General features: G+C 41.5%; 1 protein-coding gene across 5 annotated transcripts in view; it reads left to right on the top strand.

Moving 5' to 3' along the window:
- The window catches only part of TMC6 (transmembrane channel like 6), a 33,911-nt gene continuing 13,677 nt past the window's right edge, over positions 1 to 20,234 (top strand). The window contains exons 1-12 of one of the 5 annotated variants that reach the window (XM_067463839.1): positions 1 to 124; positions 5,581 to 5,659; positions 7,580 to 7,979; positions 12,208 to 12,332; positions 13,179 to 13,271; positions 13,441 to 13,599; positions 14,283 to 14,388; positions 14,743 to 14,836; positions 16,304 to 16,558; positions 18,045 to 18,238; positions 18,970 to 19,114; positions 19,860 to 20,015. In XM_067463839.1, coding sequence (XP_067319940.1) covers positions 7,924 to 7,979; positions 12,208 to 12,332; positions 13,179 to 13,271; positions 13,441 to 13,599; positions 14,283 to 14,388; positions 14,743 to 14,836; positions 16,304 to 16,558; positions 18,045 to 18,238; positions 18,970 to 19,114; positions 19,860 to 20,015 — 1,383 coding nt within the window. In that variant the 5' untranslated portion in view covers positions 1 to 124; positions 5,581 to 5,659; positions 7,580 to 7,923. Of the gene's footprint in view, positions 125 to 150; positions 320 to 5,580; positions 5,660 to 7,005; positions 7,980 to 12,207; positions 12,333 to 13,178; positions 13,272 to 13,440; positions 13,600 to 14,282; positions 14,389 to 14,742; positions 14,837 to 16,303; positions 16,559 to 18,044; positions 18,239 to 18,969; positions 19,115 to 19,859; positions 20,016 to 20,234 lie in introns of those variants that run through there. The other 4 variants (XM_067463838.1, XM_067463837.1, XM_067463836.1 and 1 more) reach the window with 4 other exon arrangements.

The raw sequence follows: 20,234 nt of genomic DNA, 5'->3' as shown, positions 1-20,234 counted from the left end.
AAGGAAAGCGCCGGGCTCTTTGCAAAGCGGTTCTGTCTCCCTTCTAGGAAAGCAGAAGCCAAGGAGCGCGGGAGCGGCGTCGGAAGCCCGAGGACTACAACTCCCAGCGTCCTTTGTAACGCAGGTGAGGCACGGGGTGCGGTCTGGCTCCTGGGAGTTGGAGGAAAAGTTTTCGGGCTCTTTGGTAGAGGCGCTCCTGGAGGGAGAAGACCAAGAAGCCGCCAGGTGGGAGAGGCAAAGGCTGCCTGGGGGAGAAAGGCGGACCTCCCGTCACTGGTGGTGGAATTGGGACACTCACTGGGGCCGTTTCCTGGACGAGGTGAGCCATCGCATGTTTCCCTTTTGCCTCGCCATCTGCAGTGGGAGCTAGTGACGTCACCGCCTTTTTGGATCCCAGGCTGTATCTGCCCTATAGAATACATGCAGTTCAATACCACTTTAACAGGCATGGCTCAAGGTGATGGAGCTGAATCCCTCAAAGCGTCTTCTCTCCCAAAGAGGGCTGTTGCCTCACCAAGCTAACACTCCCAGGATCCCATCGCCTTGAGCCCTGGCAGTTCAACTGGGGTCACACAGGGTAGGTGTCCCCCTCCTCTTCTGGTTGTGTGCAGAAGAGAAGGCAAGGAATGCCTTTGTCTGAGGGTCCTACACAGCCCCATATCCCAGAATATCAAAGCAGAAAATCCCACAATAACTGCTTTGTATTGGGTTGAGTCCACACTCCGATAATGTGGGATTTTCTGCCTTGATGCGGTTCCAGGACCCCCAGGGACACCCAAATCCATAGATGCTCAAGTGCCATTATATACAATGGGGAGAGTAAAATGTTGCCCCTTATAGAAAACTTTAAAATCAGAGTTTGCTTTTTGTAATATTTGTTTACATTTTTTCAAGCCATTTAACTACAGATTGTCTGTCTTTTAAACTGTGTTTTATTTTATTTTATGTGTTAACAGTGGTTGTTTTTATAACTTTTATGTGATACTGTTTTTATACTCATATACTATTTATGTTATACTAGCCATCCCCTGCCTTGTGTTTTTGTGGCCCAGTCTGTGTATATGTGTTTAGTGTGTGCATATGTGTGTGTATATATTTGTGTATATGTGTGTTTGCATTCATAAATGTGGTTTTGCACATGAGTTGTAATGTATTTATTTATTTATTTATTTATTTTTGCTTTTAAAGTCTCTTCCACTGTTGTTTTCAGTGTTTTTATGAGTGATGGTAACTTGTTGGTCTGATACGTGTATTGTGTCTAAAATTGGTGTCAATTCGTCGAGTAGTTTTTGAGTTATGTTAATCACACAAATGAACATTCCATTTTTTATTTATATAGAGGCTACACTTGTAGTGCCTTCCTTGTAAGCCACCTTGAATCCCTTTTGGGAGATGGTGGCAGCATATTAAAAAAAATATTATTATACATTGATGGATGAAACTATGCATACAAAAGCTATGGATATGGAGGGTCAATTGTACTTGGATTCAGGTCAGAACGTACAAAAAAACCTTGTTTCTCACACTTTTTTGCCCACGAAAGGCTTCTGGAAAGAAACAAGTAATGCAGTTAGGCAAAAGAGTGGCTCTTGAGTCACCTTAACAATTGTGAAAGCTTTTGTGTGCTGTTATTTTTTAATCAGACCTTCCTGCAAAGTGAAACTTAGGGCCCTTCTACACAGCCCTACATCCCAGAATATCAAGGCAGGATATACCACATTATCTGAGTGTGGACTCAGATAACCCAAAACAAAGCAGATATTGTGGGATTTTCTGCCTTGATATTCAGGGATATAAGGCTGTGTGGAAGAGCCCTTAGCACTTTGAGCATTGGACTATGGCTCTAGAGACCAGGGTTCAATTCCTTACTTGGCCACGAAATCTTGGGTAAGTCACACACTCTCAGCCTCGGTGGAAAGCAATGGCAAGCCTCTAAAGCCCCTACCACACAACTGAATAAAATCCCACATTTTCTGCTTTGAACTGGAATATATGGCAGTGTGGACTCAGATAACCCAGTTCAAAGCAGATATTGTGGGGTTTTCTGCCTTGATATTCTGGGTTATATGATTGTGTGGAAGGGCCCTTATAAACAAACCATGTCACAAAAATCCAGTGATAAGTTTGCCTGAAGCTTGCCATAGATCAGAAATAACTTTAAGGCACACAATGACCACAACTGACTTATTTACTTGGAGTCTACAGAAAGGGTGATAGTTCTGGTAGGCTAATTATATTTTAATTTGATGAAAAATATAGCTTAACATGTATTGTTAAGACTCAGATACAAGAAAGCTTTGAAAACTTTATTTTAATTACGACTTTAAAGTGAATCATATTTTTCCTTAGTCGAGGTAGCTGGGCTTGACGTTTCAGCCACTCTCCTAACTGGAGTCATTTTTGAATCCAGGTCCAAAGCACATGTATTGTTAAGTAAATGAAATAAATATGCTTTCAAGAAACATGCTTCTGAGTAAATAGGCTGGGATCTTCAGCACTCTGTGAAGAGAGGGGGAACTGGGGAATTATATAGGGTTGAGTGAGGTTTTCCGAATCCTATTGGGACATTCTGGATTATACTGGATAATGTAAAGGGGGTGAACACAAAGAGGAGGAGGAGAGAGGGCACGGAATAGGGGGAAGGGTGGAAGATGAGGCTGCAGCCTGTATTGCCTGGCACAGCAGGAGCAGAAAGCCTTGGCCACACACCCTTTCCATTATCACAGAAATAGCTGCGCTGGGAAGGCAAGAGGGAAAGTAATGGTGCATCAAGGAAGCTTGCCTCTGTGGGATGCTCTAGAGCAGGGCTTCTTGAACCTTTTCAGCCTTTCCATCCAAGACATTTTTATATGACCCCAAGTACATAAGGAGTAAAAAAAAAATTCTGACAATAAACCATCATTTGCAAAACATGCTAAAGAGACTGATTTTCCTTTTTGTGGAGTGCAGCTGAATCATTTTCTGCAGAGTCCACTGTTAACACTGCACGTTATTGCTAATAGATTTGCAGAAATGGGCAGCACCCAGTAAACTTTTACTGTTGCCAAATTTTTCATTATCCCAATATTGAGGTAAGAAGATCCTATTAGGGATAAGGACACTTAGTTTAAGAAGCAGTGCTCTAGAGTAGAGTTTCTCAAACTCTGCTCCAAGTATTTTGGACTTCAGCTCCCAGAAATCCCAGCCAGCTTACCAGCTAATGGGAATTGTGGGAGCTGAAGTCCATCTGGAGGAGCACAGTTTGAGAAACTCTGCTCTAGACGTAGGTTGAACCTGGCTCTGGAAGCAGGACAAAACCAAAGTGCTAAGATGGACTTTTGTTGGCAAGTCAGTTACCTAACGTTTCTTGTGTGGCGAAAGTGGGAGCCAGCTTTCAATACCCTTCCTTAAGAGCTGTTGTGTTGGACTGGTGAAAGAAGAAGTATATTTGAAAGAGATAGAGGTCAGTTTTCTGGGATCACACACCACCCACTGCAGAAGGTTAAGCATTTCCACCTTATTGCCCATATTGCCCAGTGGGAGATAAAGTTAAACTAAACTACCCTCACCCATTATGACCAGTATGTAGCAGTGAAAAGGCACCAGACAGTGTGTGTATAATATTCAAGTGGACAGGCCTTATTGTGGGATAGGAAAAATTCACTATCTCGCTGAGCTTTCCTGAATGGCCACTTGGAAAGTCCTGGAGAAGCAATTGATACTTTCAAATGGACCGCAGCCCGATGCCTCAGCACAGTTTGACACACACACACACACACAACCTTTAAATAGTTAAAAATCAAGAATGGTCTTCCAGCTCTGTTTGTTTTGTTTTTGCTATTTGTGGCAATCTGTACAGGCCTCCTGGGGATCCCTGGGCAGGAAATTAGCTCCCAGACCCATGTAAGTTTTTCACCCTCTTTGCCTTACTTGGTGAAAAGACCAGAGTTGTTTTGGTCTTCTTAAAGGGCAGAGATGGTGAAGTCCTGCTCCGTCTTTTGATACAGGCCCATTCTACACTGACATATAAAATCCAGATTATCTGATTTGAACTGGATTATATGCCCCTATTAAGGGGCTTTCTTGGCAGGATTTGTTCAGATTTGCTTTTGCTTTCCTGAAGCTGAGAAAATATGACTTACCCAAGGTCACTCAGACCCATTCTACACTGTCCATATAATCCACATTATCTGCTTTGAACTGGATTATATGAGTCCACATTGCCATATAATCCTATTCAAAGCAGATAATTGTATTATATGGCAGATCAGAAGGGGCCTCAATGGATTTCCATGGTAGAGTGGGGATTTGAATCCTGATCTCCAGAGCCACATTCTAACATTTGACCCATGACACCACACTGGCTCTCTACTTCACCCAGCATGTTGTGGAACTTGTAATCTGAAATATCTGGAGAGCAACAGGCTCCCTGTTCAGAGTTTTCTGTGTTGGGATCTAGTTCTGTCCCTCTCCACATATCTAACCTGTTGCAGCTATGAAACCATTCTGGTTGCTGTGTTTAGTCCCATTGAGCTATTGGGTCCCTTAAGACCACACAGTCATAGTGCTGTGTTTCAACTTTAACTGCCATGGTTTAATTGTATGGAATCCTGAGATTTGCAATTTATAGAGGGGCATTTAGAGTTGCCTTTGGGCTGAGAAAGGTGGTATACAAATATGGTAAATAAATAAATAGGATGTCTCATCCAGAGTGTTCCAGTGCCCCACCAACCTACAATCTCAAAGATTCTAAAGAAAAGAATGACGACAGTTAAAGTGGAATAATTGTTGTTGTTGTTGTTGTTGTTCTTCTTCTCAGAAAAGCTCATAATTTTGCGCCAGTGATTATATGTTAATTGAATATCTTTCTGTTTTACTATGTAACATATACTCAATGAAAGGGCACATGTGAACATTATGTGTGGATTGTATTTTTCCCACACAGGAAACCTAAACCTTTTTCATATGTATATGCAGATTTCATTTACAGATGCATAAATTGGAGCATTTGTGGCACTTATCTTCCCCCTCTATCCAGAGCTGTTATTCTTTTCATTCTACAACATTTGAAACATGCATGACAATGTATCTGTACAGATTTTTTTTGTATACAAATCTGTTTCTAAAACGTGTGAGACTAAAACCAGCCCAACCCATCTATCTACGTAAACTTGCCTGCAGGGCACATGAACAAAGGACTCTGAAATTCCTGTTCAGGGTGTTAAGTGGGGAGTATGGATGTGCCATAGTTAACTCCTTAATGCTTAGTGGTGCCACCTATAATGACTATTTCTTTGTGTCTGCATACAAAGGAAACAAAAACCTTGTGCTGAATAAAGATGCACAACTGACTCTCCATATCCATGAGTTCTGCCATATCCATTTAATCTTGGATGAGATAGCACCTACTTGTCCCTTTGAACAACATGGTTCTCAGTTTGGAGCATTTCAGGACAGCTTTGCTCCTGGATGCCTGCCTGTAGCTATAACCTGAAGTGTTTTTGACCAGCTCAGTTTGGTCCACCAACTTCATCCATTCCTGATGAGGTCAGTGCTGGCTGTGGTGACTTATACTTTGGTAATGTTTTGGCTGGATTACAGGAACACACTCAATATGAGGCTCCTTCTGAAGAGGGTTTGGAAAATTCATCAGATCCAGAATGCAATGGTGACAAAGCAGGTGGGCAATGGCTTCTGAGATCATGTTACTGCTTTCCAAGAAGGGCTTCGATAGTTTATTGTTGAAGGCTTTCATGGCCAGAGTCACTGGGTTGTTGTAGGTTTTTTGGGTTGTGTGGCCACATTCTAGAAACATCCTCTTCTAACGTTTCGCCTTCATCTATGGCAAGCACCCTCAGAGGTTGTGAGGTCAGTTACCAGTTTCTTTTTGAGAACAGTTCGTTGGTGGTGATTCTTGAAGTCCTAAATGGCTTCAATTCAGTGTCCTTTGGAAGTGGTTTCCTAATGTCTTGGCCAACCCAAATCCTAAGATCTAAAAGAGAGTTTGTCCTTTCTAAAGTCTCAGTGACCGCAGAAGCATGATAGATGAAAACACAGAAGCCTCAATGACTTCCCCTTATCTGTGGGATCTTCTGTGATCATATGCTGCCACATGGCGAGTTATGACTTCCCTGTTGATAATCACCTGCTACAATGTTCAGTGGTTCTCAACCTGTGGGTCCCCAGATGTTTTGGCCTACAACTCTCAAAACTCCTAGCCAGTTTATCAACTGTCGGATTTTCTGCTTTGATATTTTGGGAGTTGAAGGCAAAAACATCTGGGGACCCACAGGTTGAGAGCCAATATGTTACGTGGATCAATTGTTCTTAGACTTCCTACATGTTTATTATTATTATTATTATTATTATTATTATTATTATTATTATTATGTTGCTGTAACTAACTGTACCCATGGAGTCAATATCCATGATTTCACTTACATTTCACAAAAATCTCACTAAAATGTTTGTGAAAGTTTCTAGGTCTTCCTGTATGATTCTATGGTATCCTTCTAAACAAGTATATATAGTCAAACCATGGGCTTTGTTATTACAAGCAGTTTCAGGTATTTGGGGGGTGAGTGAGTTGTAGAAGGCATCCCCATGTTGTGTATATTTTATGATGGGCTTTAACTTCTGCCAGGGACAGGTGTTTGAACTCAAAGCTCCTATCAGTTCCAGATGGCAAAGCCACTGGTTTGGGATTGTGGGAACTGTACTCTAAAACATTTAGAGAGTGCTTTCTTCATTTGGGCTGACATGAATTCAGAAGAAGAGATAAAGAAAGGTACCACAGAGTTATTTTCTGAGTTCTCAGATCCAGACTTATGAAATAAGGGTGTTCCCTATGCAAAACTCTCAAAATAAGATGCCCATCAAAGTAAAACTGTGTTGCAACTCTTGCTGAACAGAGCACTATAGGGTAAACTAAGTGGCTTTTTGGCTCCAGGCAGCATAGATTTTTAAAAATCTGGTATAAAGTATATAGCAAGCATCCAAACTATCCTCCAGTTTCCAACGTGCTCATACCCTGCCAATAGCTACAGACCTTTTCAGAGACCTGCGGCAGGAGAGAATGTGGTAAAGACAAGTTTCCTGTTCGCCAGGAAACAGCACTTGCCTTGTTTGCTTGCAGTTTGAAGCAAGTGCCATGTTAATGAGGAAGCGAGAGCGAGTGAGCAGGGAGGGGGCTGGGTTCCCTCCACCCCCAAGAATGCAGGGGCTGGACATTCCTTGTGCTCTGATGCTGATCAGCCAGCCCTTGTGCATTGAACACCCCCAGTCTCCCTGATAACATGTTGCGACAGCTGGGGCTCAGATAGGCACAAGAAACTTTGCCTCTGTTGATCTTCAGGCTGGAGCCATGAGAAGCACTTGCAGGTCTCCTGCCAGTCTCTCTACCAGCCACTGGTTTCCCATTCATTATTAGAAATACAGAAACCCCCTTTTCCTCCCTTCAGTCTTCAACTCTGAGGGGTGGAAACAAAGTCCTGTTCCCAGCAGCTGTGTTTGTGTTATCTGAGTTCTGAAATGCGGAGCAAGGTCAGTGCACCAGACCGAACTTTGTCTCAACCTCGCTTGTTTCCTTCCTCTTCCACAGTATGTTTGCCCCCTCACAGCTGAGTGGATCGCTGGCATGACAGACTTCTGACCATTAGGAGGGAAGTGACTATAGCTTTGCATTTCTGCTGGCATATACAGGCTCGAATGTTACAAACAGTATCTGAGCCCTTCTTTGTTGACTAAGGGTGGAAAATTGTAAGAGCAGGCATCCTGTCCTCAGCATCGTGTAAACTTCTGATGATGCAGAAGCTCGGCAGCGGAAGCAGTTTCGTCTGGTGATTATGGGATTGCTCTTTAACCTGCATCAAGATGCGCCTTCAGAAATCAAAATAAGGAGACAAACAAATTAGTAGGCACTAACTGTGGAGCAGAGACTTCAGGATGTCCCACACAGTAACTTTCACCTTTCATGCTCCTGAGAACACTGAGGCTAAGAGGTGAGTGTACTTCGGACCCATTCGCTATGTTATGAGTACTAAATTTATAAGATTGCTTTCTTGTGACCTAGATGAGCACTAAGATGTGGTATATGACTAGTGCAATGCACCTTAGTTGCTATAAAAATTAATCTAGGTAAGTAGTACCTCTTCCCTTTAAATTATTTCTATTTTGGCCAGCATTTCTTGCCAAAAATAGATGATGTTGTCCCAAGACACGCTGTTAATCAAAGATGTCTAAGGCCCCTTCTACACTTCCATATAAAATCCAGATTATCTGCTTTGAACTGGGTTATTTGGCAGTGGCTCGTTTTTTATTGTTGTTTTATTGTTTTATCCCACTCCCACCCTCCCCTCCCTGTACATGCAATGTATACATCAAACTACAGAAGTTACATTTGAAATATGTAGTCCCCATCTTAGCACATTCTCTAAATAATTCCTAACTGGTTCCCACATCCTCTTAATTATTGTATCCTTTTCAATTTACAATCTGTTATTTCCACATTTAACATATTAACTATATACTTATACCAATTACTCAATGTCCATTTTGTTTTATCTTTCCAACCCCTCACTAAACTAAATTATTTGGCAGTGTAGACTCATATAATCCAGTTTAAACCAGATCATGTGGATTATCTGCTTTGATAATCTGGATTATATGGCAGAGTAGGAGGGGGCTGGGCCCCCTTCCATGCATCTGAATAAAATCCCACATTTTCTGCTTTGAAGTGAAATATATGGCAGTGTGGACTCAGATAACCCAGTTCAAAGCAGATATTGTGGAATTTTCTGCCTTGATATTCTGGGTTATATGGCTGTGTGGAAGAGCCCTGAGAGTCAAATGGCTAGTAAGTCACAGAGAATTGAACTGAGACTTGAAAGTTGCTGGTTCTAGTCCCTACTATATTGAGGCACTTCTTAATCCTGGTCCTGTCACTCTTTCTCAGCCTAATCTATTTCATATGGGATAAAGTGGAAAAGAGACAAGCTATGTACATTCTTTTGAAGTCATTCAAGGAACAGAGGAATATAAATTTAACCAATAAATAAATAATATCTCCCACACCTCCTAGGAAGCAAAAACTAATCCGGAAGTTGAAACTCGTTACCTATTTAGAGCATAACATCCTGATTGCTGAAAATCTGAAAGACATTCAAGAAGAGCAGGAAATGCACTGAGTATGAAACATTAAAACACACATATAGTATTTCAAGACTGTAAAATAGGGTGTGACAGACATGTTTAATTTTACTTGATAAGAGGTCAGAATTTTTTCACAGAGAGAAACAGGCCACACAGGCAATAGGAATGCTGGAGCATGGGAACCTCTTTGCCTTTTCCTGTGTGTGGGTAGAAGAGGCACGTCCACTTGCATCCATGCAGACTTTTAAAATGGAACCAGAGGACAAAAAAAATCTTTATTGGGCAAGATCAGTGGACTGTTTGCTCTAATATGTTGTCATCAAGGAGTCAGTCAGAGGAAGTACAAAGCTAGTGATCCAGAGCAATAACCAATTACTCAGAACTGTAGTTTTTGTTAATGCCACAGTCATCAGAGTATGCTGATAGCAAAATTGCCCCATTGTTTCATTAGCTTTCTGATCTTTTGATGGAAGTAAGATTGTGTCACAGTTCCCGTAAACAGTAAAGCTCTGAATTGAGAAGGTTTCGGCAACTTTGGACTCTGGATGGTACACACAGATACTGTAAATGGTTTACAGAGATTTATTTAATCAAACTAAAGGATTCTCATAATCCTTGCTTTCTTGTTTATATTTGTGTTGCCTAAATTGGTCTCCACACAGATCTCTGGTTTCACATTGTCCATCCTAACTGGATCTGTAGAGTATATGAGTAAGGGCTGTACTCTGAGGAAAAACACTTACATTAAGATTGCCAAATCTGACCTGAGTTTTCTGTTTTCTGGTGTCATCTCCAGATGGGAATCACACAAGCAAATTCTTGCTGGACAAATGTCCAGCACACTTAGTAGAGCATCACTTTACTACAATTCACAAGGCTTTGTTGATATCTCATAACAAGTTGTGAAGGCTCTCCAAGGCAGCTGGGTATTTATTTACTCAGTTCCCTCCTTCCTTCCCAGTTGTTATGGCACCAGGGCAAGCACGCCAGAACAAGTGTTCCCTTCCCTGTCTTCCAAAGTAAGTGAGAAGGAAAAACCTATCTCCAAACAACCCCTTTAGTTGCTGTTTTGATTCACAATATGCTATCTTTGTGTGAGCAACTGTGGTAAGAACTTGCTTAATTATGAAATTGACTCTAAGGCCCCTTCTACACTGCCCTATATCCCAGGATCTGATCCCAGATTATCTGCTTTAAACTGAATCATATGAGACTCCACTGCCAGACAATCTGGAATAAGCAGATAGTGTGGGATCAGATCTTGTGATATATGGCCAATGTGGAAGGAGCCTAGGTCACAGTTTCAGTCCAGAAGCCTCAGGACCTGGGACAATCCAACACTGGCAACTCTACCAAACACAGCCATTGTATTATATCTTAAGATGCATTCAGTTGGTTAGAAGAAAAGGTGGTAGTGGCACTGCCTTTGGCTTAGTTCCCACAGTTGATTCCAATTGCATTTCTAGGGACTTCCAGCATGTTATGGTCCTGAAAAAAATGCATTATTAATTTCAAAAATGGCTCTTTTTTCCTGAAGAGTGTGCGTTCAGAAACCTTTAGCTTAACGGTTTTAGCATTGGACTGTGACTTTATAGAACATGGTTCAAATCCCTGCTTGACCATGAAAACCCATTGGGTGGCCTTGGGCAAATCAGACATTCTTCACCTCAGAAAACCCCATGAAAATAACTGGATGGCATTTGAAAACACCAAATCTAAAGGCCTTAAGGTTCATTGTGGACTCATTTTTCCGTACTCTCCAATCTTAGCTTAGTATTCTCATTAGACTGAAAGAAGAAAGCCCTACTCCTAGGTTGTTTGATGGGTGTCTGTGAGGTTTTTGCTTTTATCTACTCTTGGAGTTATTTCATATGTTAACAGGAGAAGCAGATCCCTTCTATCCCAGCATATGTCAGATCGCTATGTACCATTTTTGCCACTCAGTACACAAAATGGAAGTATGCAACAGGGAGCTTCATTAGCCATCACCGTCTATAAGAAAATATGGACATAAAAAATCAACAACTGACCAAGGATACATAATTACATTTCACTGCTCTGAATTGGAAGCAGCTACTATGTGTCTGCTTTTACTATAATGTTTGGAGTAGTCTTTAGTTCCTTTAAAAGCAACAACCTTTCAAGACACATGCCCTGCTCTTTATTTTATTTATTTATTTACTCCTATTTGTATCCCACCTTTCTCTATCCTGAAGAGGACTCAAGGCAGCTTTACATATGGCAACTATTCAATGCCTTTGATCAGCAACCAATTAGAAAACACTTAAGTTAAAATTAAAATTAAATGCACATTAAAACATAAAAAAATGCATTCACTATTAAAATGACACTACAATCTTAACCTGGGGCCATTCCAAAGATTTTTTTCCCCATATTAGAAGTGACTTGAGAAACTGCAAGTTGCTTCTGGTGTGAGAGAATTGGCCGTCTGCAAGGACATTGCCCAGGGGATGCCCAGATGGTTTTTTGATGTTTTACCATCGTTGTGGGAGACTTCTTTCATGTTCCCGCATGGGGAGCTGGAGCTGATAGAGGGAGCTCATCCACACTCTACCTGGATTCGAACCTCCAACCTGTCCCGGCAGGACTGTCGGTCTTCAGTCCTGCCGGGACAAGGATTTAACCCATTGTGCCACCAGGAGCTCTGTTCCAAAGATTAATTGCACATATTACGAGGCTATTATTGCACTATAGATTAATCTTTAAAGGCTTTACCCCAGAGCCAGGTTTTCACTTTCCTTCTGAAGGCCAGGAGGGAGGGAGCTGCTCTAATATAACTAGGGAGGGAGTTCTTCTAGTACACAAACTCATACCTGTGTGTTGCATTGTATAGACATTATGTATTTGGGAGCTCATTGTTCAGAACAGATACTATAATGGATGAAAGAGAAAAAAAGATACTTGGTAGACTCTATCTGTTCCTAAACACCCCCTCTTTCTCGCTATGTGCCTGACTTATAGCATTACGCCTCATGAATCAAGTCTGAGCTAGAATAATGTCCTTTTAGGAAATCTGCCAGTTGCATAGTTTTGTTCCTGGTTCTCTGTTCCCTGCAGCGAGGACACAAGTCCATATGATGAAGGTGCCGTCCACGATTCCTTCCATCAGCTCATCCAGGAGCAGAGCCAGTTGGCTGAACAAGAGATGGTGGAGATGGAGGACCTGGCTTCAAGGGGCAGAGGTGAGACAGGTCACAGCTGCAGTGCTGAGGCTTAAGGGGTGGGTATATTTCTCTCAGAAACATTGCAGGGAAATAGAGAAATAGTGGTGGAAGTGAAACATATATTTACTGGAAGTAGCTTTCCCTGTTAAGTTTTTTCCTCTGAAGCAAGTATGATGATCAACTAGGGAAAAGACTGTTCTTCTAATGTAACTCTAGTTTTTACTAACAACATTTGGTTTGCCAATTAAAAAGTGAAACATGTCACAGATTGCATTGTTTGTAGAGAAAACCAGTAAAAATAAAATTCAGTGATCTTTTCCAGATGCTAATTAGCCATGGGACATGGGGTTGCGTGTGAACCCATATCTTCCCAGCAAGTGGTGATGCGGCAAAAGAAACAGTACTAGTCTTAAAAACTCTTAAATATTTGTTTTCTACTGTACAGATCCCTTGGAGAGGATTTCCTATGGTCATAGAGGAATTAGGCTAGATAGCAGAATGTGTTGTTTAAATAATTTGATCATTATGAAAGCTTGAGAATTCCCTGAAACCTAATTTGTTAACAGCACTGAATCTCAAAAGTTGTAGAAACAATCAAGCAATCCTAGGAACCAACTCTTGTCCTGTTAATTTATCCTTCTGTGATTGCTTCAAGAGCAGATTTCTGTAAAAATGAAAAAATCCAACTCCTGTAAGGTACGCAGCCTAATTACATATTATGCAAACCATCTGTACAGATTAGCAGCTCTAATTGGTGCCATCTTTAGCATAAGCAACTATTTATCCTGTAAAAAAAGATCTGTTACCTCCTGTACACATGTACAGAGAATGTGGCTTACGTGGTTTCTCCTCCCCAATGGTCAGAGGCTGGAGAATCACCAGAAGAAACAGTGGAACATCCCGATTTCTCCTCCACCACACTGAGGATCCTTGCCAGCATGCCAAGCAGAACTATTGGTAAGTAACCTGCATGGCAGCATCTGGTCTGATTTCTTTTGTGAAGCAGAAGCCACAGGCACAAGTTGAAATTCTGAAACCTGAATGCTCAGGAGCTTAGCAGAGCAATAGCTATCTATTTGATGAGATGTGCTCATCATCTTTTTGTGCCTCTCTGTTCTCTTTGCAGGCCGTAGCAGAGGAGCCATCCTGTCCCAGTATTATAATCGCACTGCCAGATTGCGCCGCAGGAGCAGCCGTGTACCATTGCAAAAAGTGTCCCGCTCTGCACGTCCCAGTGTTCGGCAGCTTGATCTAGAGCTGGACTCTGGTCAGGAGGAAGAAGAAAGTAAGTTGGCTGAAAGAGCTAGGAAGATGGCACTCTTGGGCAAGGAGGCAGTTCTAAAGAATTGGGAGCAATGCTTCCCCAAGGCTACTAGCTATGTACTACAAATCATGCTAACCCTAATGTTTAGCATGATACAGGAACGAGTAAGTGGTCCTCCATATGTTGTTGGATCATGATCCCCATGAACTCTAGCTAGTATAAGCAATGGTGCTAGATTATAGGACTTGCAGTTTACTATGGGGTGGGCCAGATAAATCCTAAATCTGCCACATGTTATCCACCCATTCAGATGTTTTCACCACAGTCCCTCTCTTCTGGTATTACTCGAACATAGTAAAAATTTGACTTCCTCAGCAGAAGAGGCAGGAACTCTGTAGGTTTTCCAGGTGTGATGTCCAGAAGAGTCCTGGTAGCCAGTAGTCACAGTTTTTCAAGATTTCATATGGTGGTTCTCTGGCCCATTTCACCATAAACATTCTATTTTCTTGTTGTCAACCACTATTCTCTGTACTATTAATATTATTTTGCTTTAATGGTGCCTAGATCCAGAGAGGAACATGTTTGAAGGGTTCTTCTTTGAGTTGTTTTTCTTCCTGCTGACAAAATGGGTATCTATGAGAAATGTTGTTGTTTCTGTCTCCCTGATTACTGACCTCTTGCTACCTATGTACTTTCCTTCCTAGCCAAGCGTACCTTGTTGGTGAAAGAACTTCGGAGCCTACCAGCAAATCAGCGTATTAACATGCTGCAAGCAATGCCTCTAAGTCTGACCGAAAAGCGTCGACTCAGGTCAGTGCCTTTTTGTAACCTTGTTTTGTTGTTTATTATTGATTTACTTCATTTCTACCCACCTTTCTCATCCCTCTTTGCCTCTAATATTCTTTCCTCCAGTGAGCAGTTGGGCATTATTTCCTGGAGTATGGACTGGTTTGATCTTCTGGTGGTCCAAGGCACTCCTCCAACACAATATGCAGCTTTACTCTCTACCTTTTCTGCCCACAAGCTCTTTCTGGACAAAGAATAGGCAATGTGGGGATCGGATTGAGGGACTGTGCCTGAAACAGCATGAAGAATTCATAATTCTGTTCATAACAGCAGCTTTTCTGCACTGCTTTTAAATCTGCCTGTTTATCTCTTTTGTAGGCAAGATTCAAGTGGCTACTCAGGGACCTTGCAAAAACCCAAGACGACTGCTCCTTTGTCACAGTGCAGCCGGCTTAAATACCACATCATTATAGTAAGCCATTATCTATCTCTTTTACCTAAGTAGTACAAGAACAATCGTCTACTTTGGTACTCACGCTCTCAGGACAGGGAGGCATATTCTATGCTCATGTCTTGAGCAGATGCTGCTAATAGATTTCACCTGCACCCTTCTTACCAAGGTTAATTGATTGCACATTTTCACACAAATAAGAACTGGCATTGGTTTCATTCCTTCACCAACTGAAGTGAGTCCTTGGCTGCTGCTGGGGTTTGATTCCAAGGCTCTTATGGGATTTGGTTTTAGGGAGATCTTACAAAATAGGGTAAGACAAATTATTTTAATAAATAATAATGGTAAAATGTAACATATACATGCTTGCTGGGTGTCAGAAAACTCCACGCTCACATTTGGGGTCTCCTTGGGATGAAAGTGTGGCTCCTATGTCTTCCTTAGACTGTGTTGGAAAGAAATGTTTACAAGGTTCTTTCACAAAATCCATGATTTTTTAAAAAAGTTGTAAGAACTGTGGGAGCTTTTAGCTTCTGTCTCTTCGCCAAAAAGTTGCTATTGATCTCAGCAGGATGTTAACATGCTTTACAAAAATCTGAGTTATTACATGGAGTGCAGAAAGAAAGGGTTCACCCCTTGTCATGATAGTAATTCGTGTAGAAGGAGCAGACTTTTGTTCGATGAGCTCATTTTGTGAAAAACAGTAGCAGCCAATTTTGATGCTGAGAATTTGGAAAAATAGGAAAGATGGCTTTGGCTCTCTCATTCTGGTTAACCAAGAAGCATCCCTTTTGCTATGCAAATGGAAATGTTCAAAGAGTGGCTTAATTTAAAGTGTTCCTCATCTAAAATGAAAGCTGTTGCTATTTCTCTTCACTTTGCACAGGCAAAGTGCTTCTCGGCAGCCATTTAAGAGCAAGCTGAGAGGAAGGTATGGCAGTTTTCCCTTCAACATGAGTGCATTTAAATCTGTGTTTATGTTTTGAGAAACCACTTTCTGTAAAGATTGAACATCTCAGTTCATTATAAGCTAGACTTGGGGAAGAAATTGTTTTGACATTTCTTCTTTATCAGATGTTTTGTGGGTTTTGACCAGTTTGCTTCTTTGATGTAATAATAATAATAATATTTATTTTATACCTCGCCAACCATCTCCCATAGGGGACTCTTATTTTAGAACAGTGGTTCTCAACCTGTGGGTCCTCAGATGTGTTGACCTTCAACTCCCAGAAATCCTAACAGCTGGTAAACTGGCTGGGATTTCTGGGAGTTAAAGGCCAAAACACCTGGCAACCCACAAAGTGAGAACCACTGTTTTAGAAGCTAGATATTAGAGGAGTAATGCATGGTTTTAAAACTTCCTAATGCTAATAGGAAGAAGCCCAAAAGGGCCTATTATTAGTCCAAGGTAGCTCAGGTGCTCATTTGTATAAATTCATCATCTTTGGAACTGAAGAGCGTCTTCATCCATGTCCATTTTCCTTGCAGGGTTTCCGGAATCTCTGGTACAGCCTGCTGTCCCTCCTTCACACTCTCCAGCCCTGGCATTATTCTCTCAAGCAGATCAGTGGTCGCTTTGGATCCAGCATCCTTTCTTATTTCCTGTTCGTCAAGACTTTGCTTATGTTTAATCTCTTCTTGCTCCTGATTCTGCTGGTCTTTGTAGTTGCCATGCAGGCTGCTTACCCTCCTGCCACACGCAACAGAGAACCCTTTACAGGGCTTGAGCTCTTCACTGGAGCCGTGAGTATTCATCGAATAAATCGTGTGTGCTTCTAGCACTGTAAGAAGAATCCAGTGTGCTTCTACCTGTGACATGTGCTGGAAAATATTAATATGCCTTTCCCCTTATTCCCTGTTCCCACCATGGATTAAGAAAAAGGATGCAGCAGAATTGCTTGCTTGTCTCATAAGAGTTTTTCCCCTAATGTAAATGAAAACCATACTCCTCTATTGTGACAAGGAAATAAGAACATGTAGATCACTCTGGCCCCTGGAGGCGCAGTGGGTTAAACTGCTGAGCTGCTGAACTTGCTGACTGAAAGATTGGTGGTTCCAATCCAGGCAGCGGGGTGAGCTCCCACTGTTAGGCCCAGCTTCTACCAACCTAGCAGTTCAAAAACATGCAAATGTGAGTAGATCAATAGGTACCACATCTGTGGGAAGGTAGAGGTGCTTCATGTGGTCATGCCAGCCACATGAACTTGGAGGTGTCTATGGAAAATGCTGGCTCTTTGCTTAGATATGGAGATGAGCACCACCCCAAGAGTCAGACACAACTAGACTTAATGTCAGGGGAAACCTTTACCTTTACCTTAGAACACTCTCACTCACACATTTTACTGAATTTGCTACCAGGAAAGTTACTCAAAGGGCACAGTTTGTCTGTAAACCAAGAAAAATGTGGAGCATATTTCTCAGTTTAAGTAAATTTTGCTCCCAAAAATCTTCCTGAAAGCGTGATGTGATCCATAAACAAGTCTCCACACACCTTGTTTTAAATGAAAATTGAAGGGCTCTTATTTTAGCCAACTGTTGCCAATGATTAGCTGTGCTGCTCCAGAAATGGTATGCAGCTAGCAGTGGGTTTAGAGGGAGCCAATCCAACTTTCCCATCCCCAGGGGTTGCCTTTCTCTGATGTAGGCCTTAAATATTTATGTATCTCTCTCTCTCGCTCTAAATTGTACATGCACACTATTTGGGAAGGTCAGGGTTCAAGCCATGACAGAAAAGAATGACCAACTGTTACCTCAAAATGTGATGTTATTGCCCTGACCAAGTATACAGCAGTTACCCATTAGACTGTAGAAATGTGTGAGTAATTTACACCTGCATATTCATTACCTCATGTATCTGCAGTGTGAACTATACAATGTATGCGTGAAATGATGCCTAGTATATTCCTATATTTCTTCAATTCTGGTCAAATATTTCAAGAAACGTAAAACTTCTGGTATTAACTGCTCTGATGAACCATTTGTGTTGCTGAATGCATTCAAGTTGTTTCTGACTTACAGTGACCCTAAGGATCCCCCATCACAAGGTTTTCTAGGACTGAGTGTATGTGGCTCTACCAAAGCTCATCCAGTGGGTTTCCATGGCTGAGTGTAGAATTGAACTCTGATCTCCTAGCTCTGATGGATGATTTACATGAGTCAATTGTCTCATATAATGGCCATCAAGTGTCAAAGCAAGAGACCAGGATATTTTTCTCTCTTCTCTCCACAGGGATACTTCACTCACACTCTGTTGTATTACGGCTACTACAGTAATTTCACACTGAATGACCCCTGCGCTTCCAGTTCTAATGTCACACATTGCAGGCAGCCCAGTCAGGTCCAGCTTCCCTACAACATGCCCCTGGCCTACCTGTTTGTCACTGGGGTCTCTTTCTTTGTGACATGCATTCTTCTAGTGTACAGGTGAGATGCACCCCTTGCTCACCCTGCGTAGGAAATGACATATTTTTCATTCCTTTTTCTGGTTCAGCAACATAATGGCTACATTTTTTTTTGCTTCTGAACACTTGCTTGAAAATCATAGTAATCCCCATCAATTTCTGTTTTCCTTGGTCGTGTTCTCTTTTTCTTGCCTGTGTTCTGTTCATACACACTTGGGGGAAAACATTCATTGTTCTCAATGGCTCTTACTTTTAAGGAGCCATGCCCAGAAATCATATTGGAAAATCTTTTCTAATTTAAATATTATAATTTATTTTTAAATTCTAATATATTATCAGCAACAACACTAAAAGTTAAGGGTAGTTTATTCAGATTTCAAACATAAGCGTATAATACAAGGTCAGGTAGTACAGGATGAACATCCTTGTTTGAAATCTGAAGTATTCCAAAATCTGAAACATTTTGCCACCAGCTACCTGCTTCTGCAGAAAGAAGAAAGCAGCCCAGAGGTGAAAGAGAGGTTGATATAATTTTTCTGTGCCAATGAATATATCCTGCAAGCCCACTTGTTCTGTGCATTTCTACCCAGATGTAAGCCCATTGAAATCAGTGGGTTGTGTCTACTCAGCACTGCTGATTCATTTTATTGGATTTCAGCTAAAATGAAAAGATTGTATAGGACTTTGCTTACAGGATTTTTAAAAAAAGGCATTCCTAACCATATAGTCTAGAATGATATCTTCCTTTTTCAGCACATCTCGCTCCTTTGGGGAGAGCTACCGTGTGGGCAGTGCATCGGGGGAGCTGGCTGTTAAGGTCTTCTGTGCCTGGGACTACAAGGTGATCCAGAAGCGCTCTGTCCTACTTCAGAGTGAAAACATCTGCACTCAGCTGAAGGTAAGGCTGTAGAAATGCAACAATGAAGTGAAGTAGGAAACTGGTCCCCTGAGTAGACAGAATTATAGGACTCCAGAAATCAAATGCCTGCACTTTTGACTCCAGGGCCACAGAAAATACAAAGAAGTTCCAAGGCAATCGCATATTCAAAAACATTTTGGCTATAGTGCTGCTAACTCTCCAAACTCGGTGATTAAAACAAAAGGAGTTCTACCTTCATTACTGTGTGTATGTGTGTCATTATGTGTCGGCTGTAGAACAAATGATTTATAACAAATATATTGAATTATGATAAAATAAAAAAATATAAAAAACCAAAACAACAAAACAAAAATAGTTTTGCCTTCATTACTGTGTGTGTATATATATATATAATCTCACTCTAGACAGGAGAACATTAGAATCACTGACTTGGATTCTTCCAAATATTTAGGTTCTTGGGATTCACAGATCTTCGAAGTATTTATGGCCAGAGGACAGAAAGCATGTCCCCTGCCCCATCACTTCAAGATGCAGTTCGGCTTCTTTGTGCTGCTTGACTTCCTATCCCAGTGATTTCCAGGCTTTGGTCTCTAGGTGTTTTGGACTTCAACTCCCAGAAACCAGCTGTTAAGAATTGTGAGAGCTGAAGTCCAAAACATCTGGAGGACCAAAGTTTTGGAAACCACTGGCCTAGACAATCATATTTTAGGACTTTTTCTAACATGTCATCCTGATGTTTGGGTTTGTTTTGGGTTTTTTTTAGGAGTGTCTGGCTGAACACTGGGCTAGATCGAATCCATTAAACCTGTGTAAGAGACTGCAAAGGATGGCCATCCTGTTGATGTCCTGGGCTGTATCCCTGGGTATTGTTCTGGGCTGTGCCATTGGTGTTTACTACTTCTCAGAGTACATCCATCAGGTGAGTGAGTTTCTGGCAGTTGGAGTCCCTTACCAAATGCAGAAAAAGGAATTATTAGCCTCTGCTGGGGAAGAGATAAAAGCAGTAGGCCAAGTTTCTGGTCACATGAATAGATAGGATCAAATATTTCTGTAGGAGTTATTTTTGGAAGGGTTGCCTTTCACGCACAGAGCTACAGTTTTAGATTTCTTCCAAAGACAGGATCTGGTGGTGCCTTGA

Source organism: Anolis sagrei, chromosome 2 (assembly GCF_037176765.1).
Source record: "Anolis sagrei isolate rAnoSag1 chromosome 2, rAnoSag1.mat, whole genome shotgun sequence".
Lineage (NCBI taxonomy): Eukaryota > Metazoa > Chordata > Lepidosauria > Squamata > Dactyloidae > Anolis > Anolis sagrei.
This window is presented reverse-complemented; position numbering and strand designations above follow the sequence as displayed.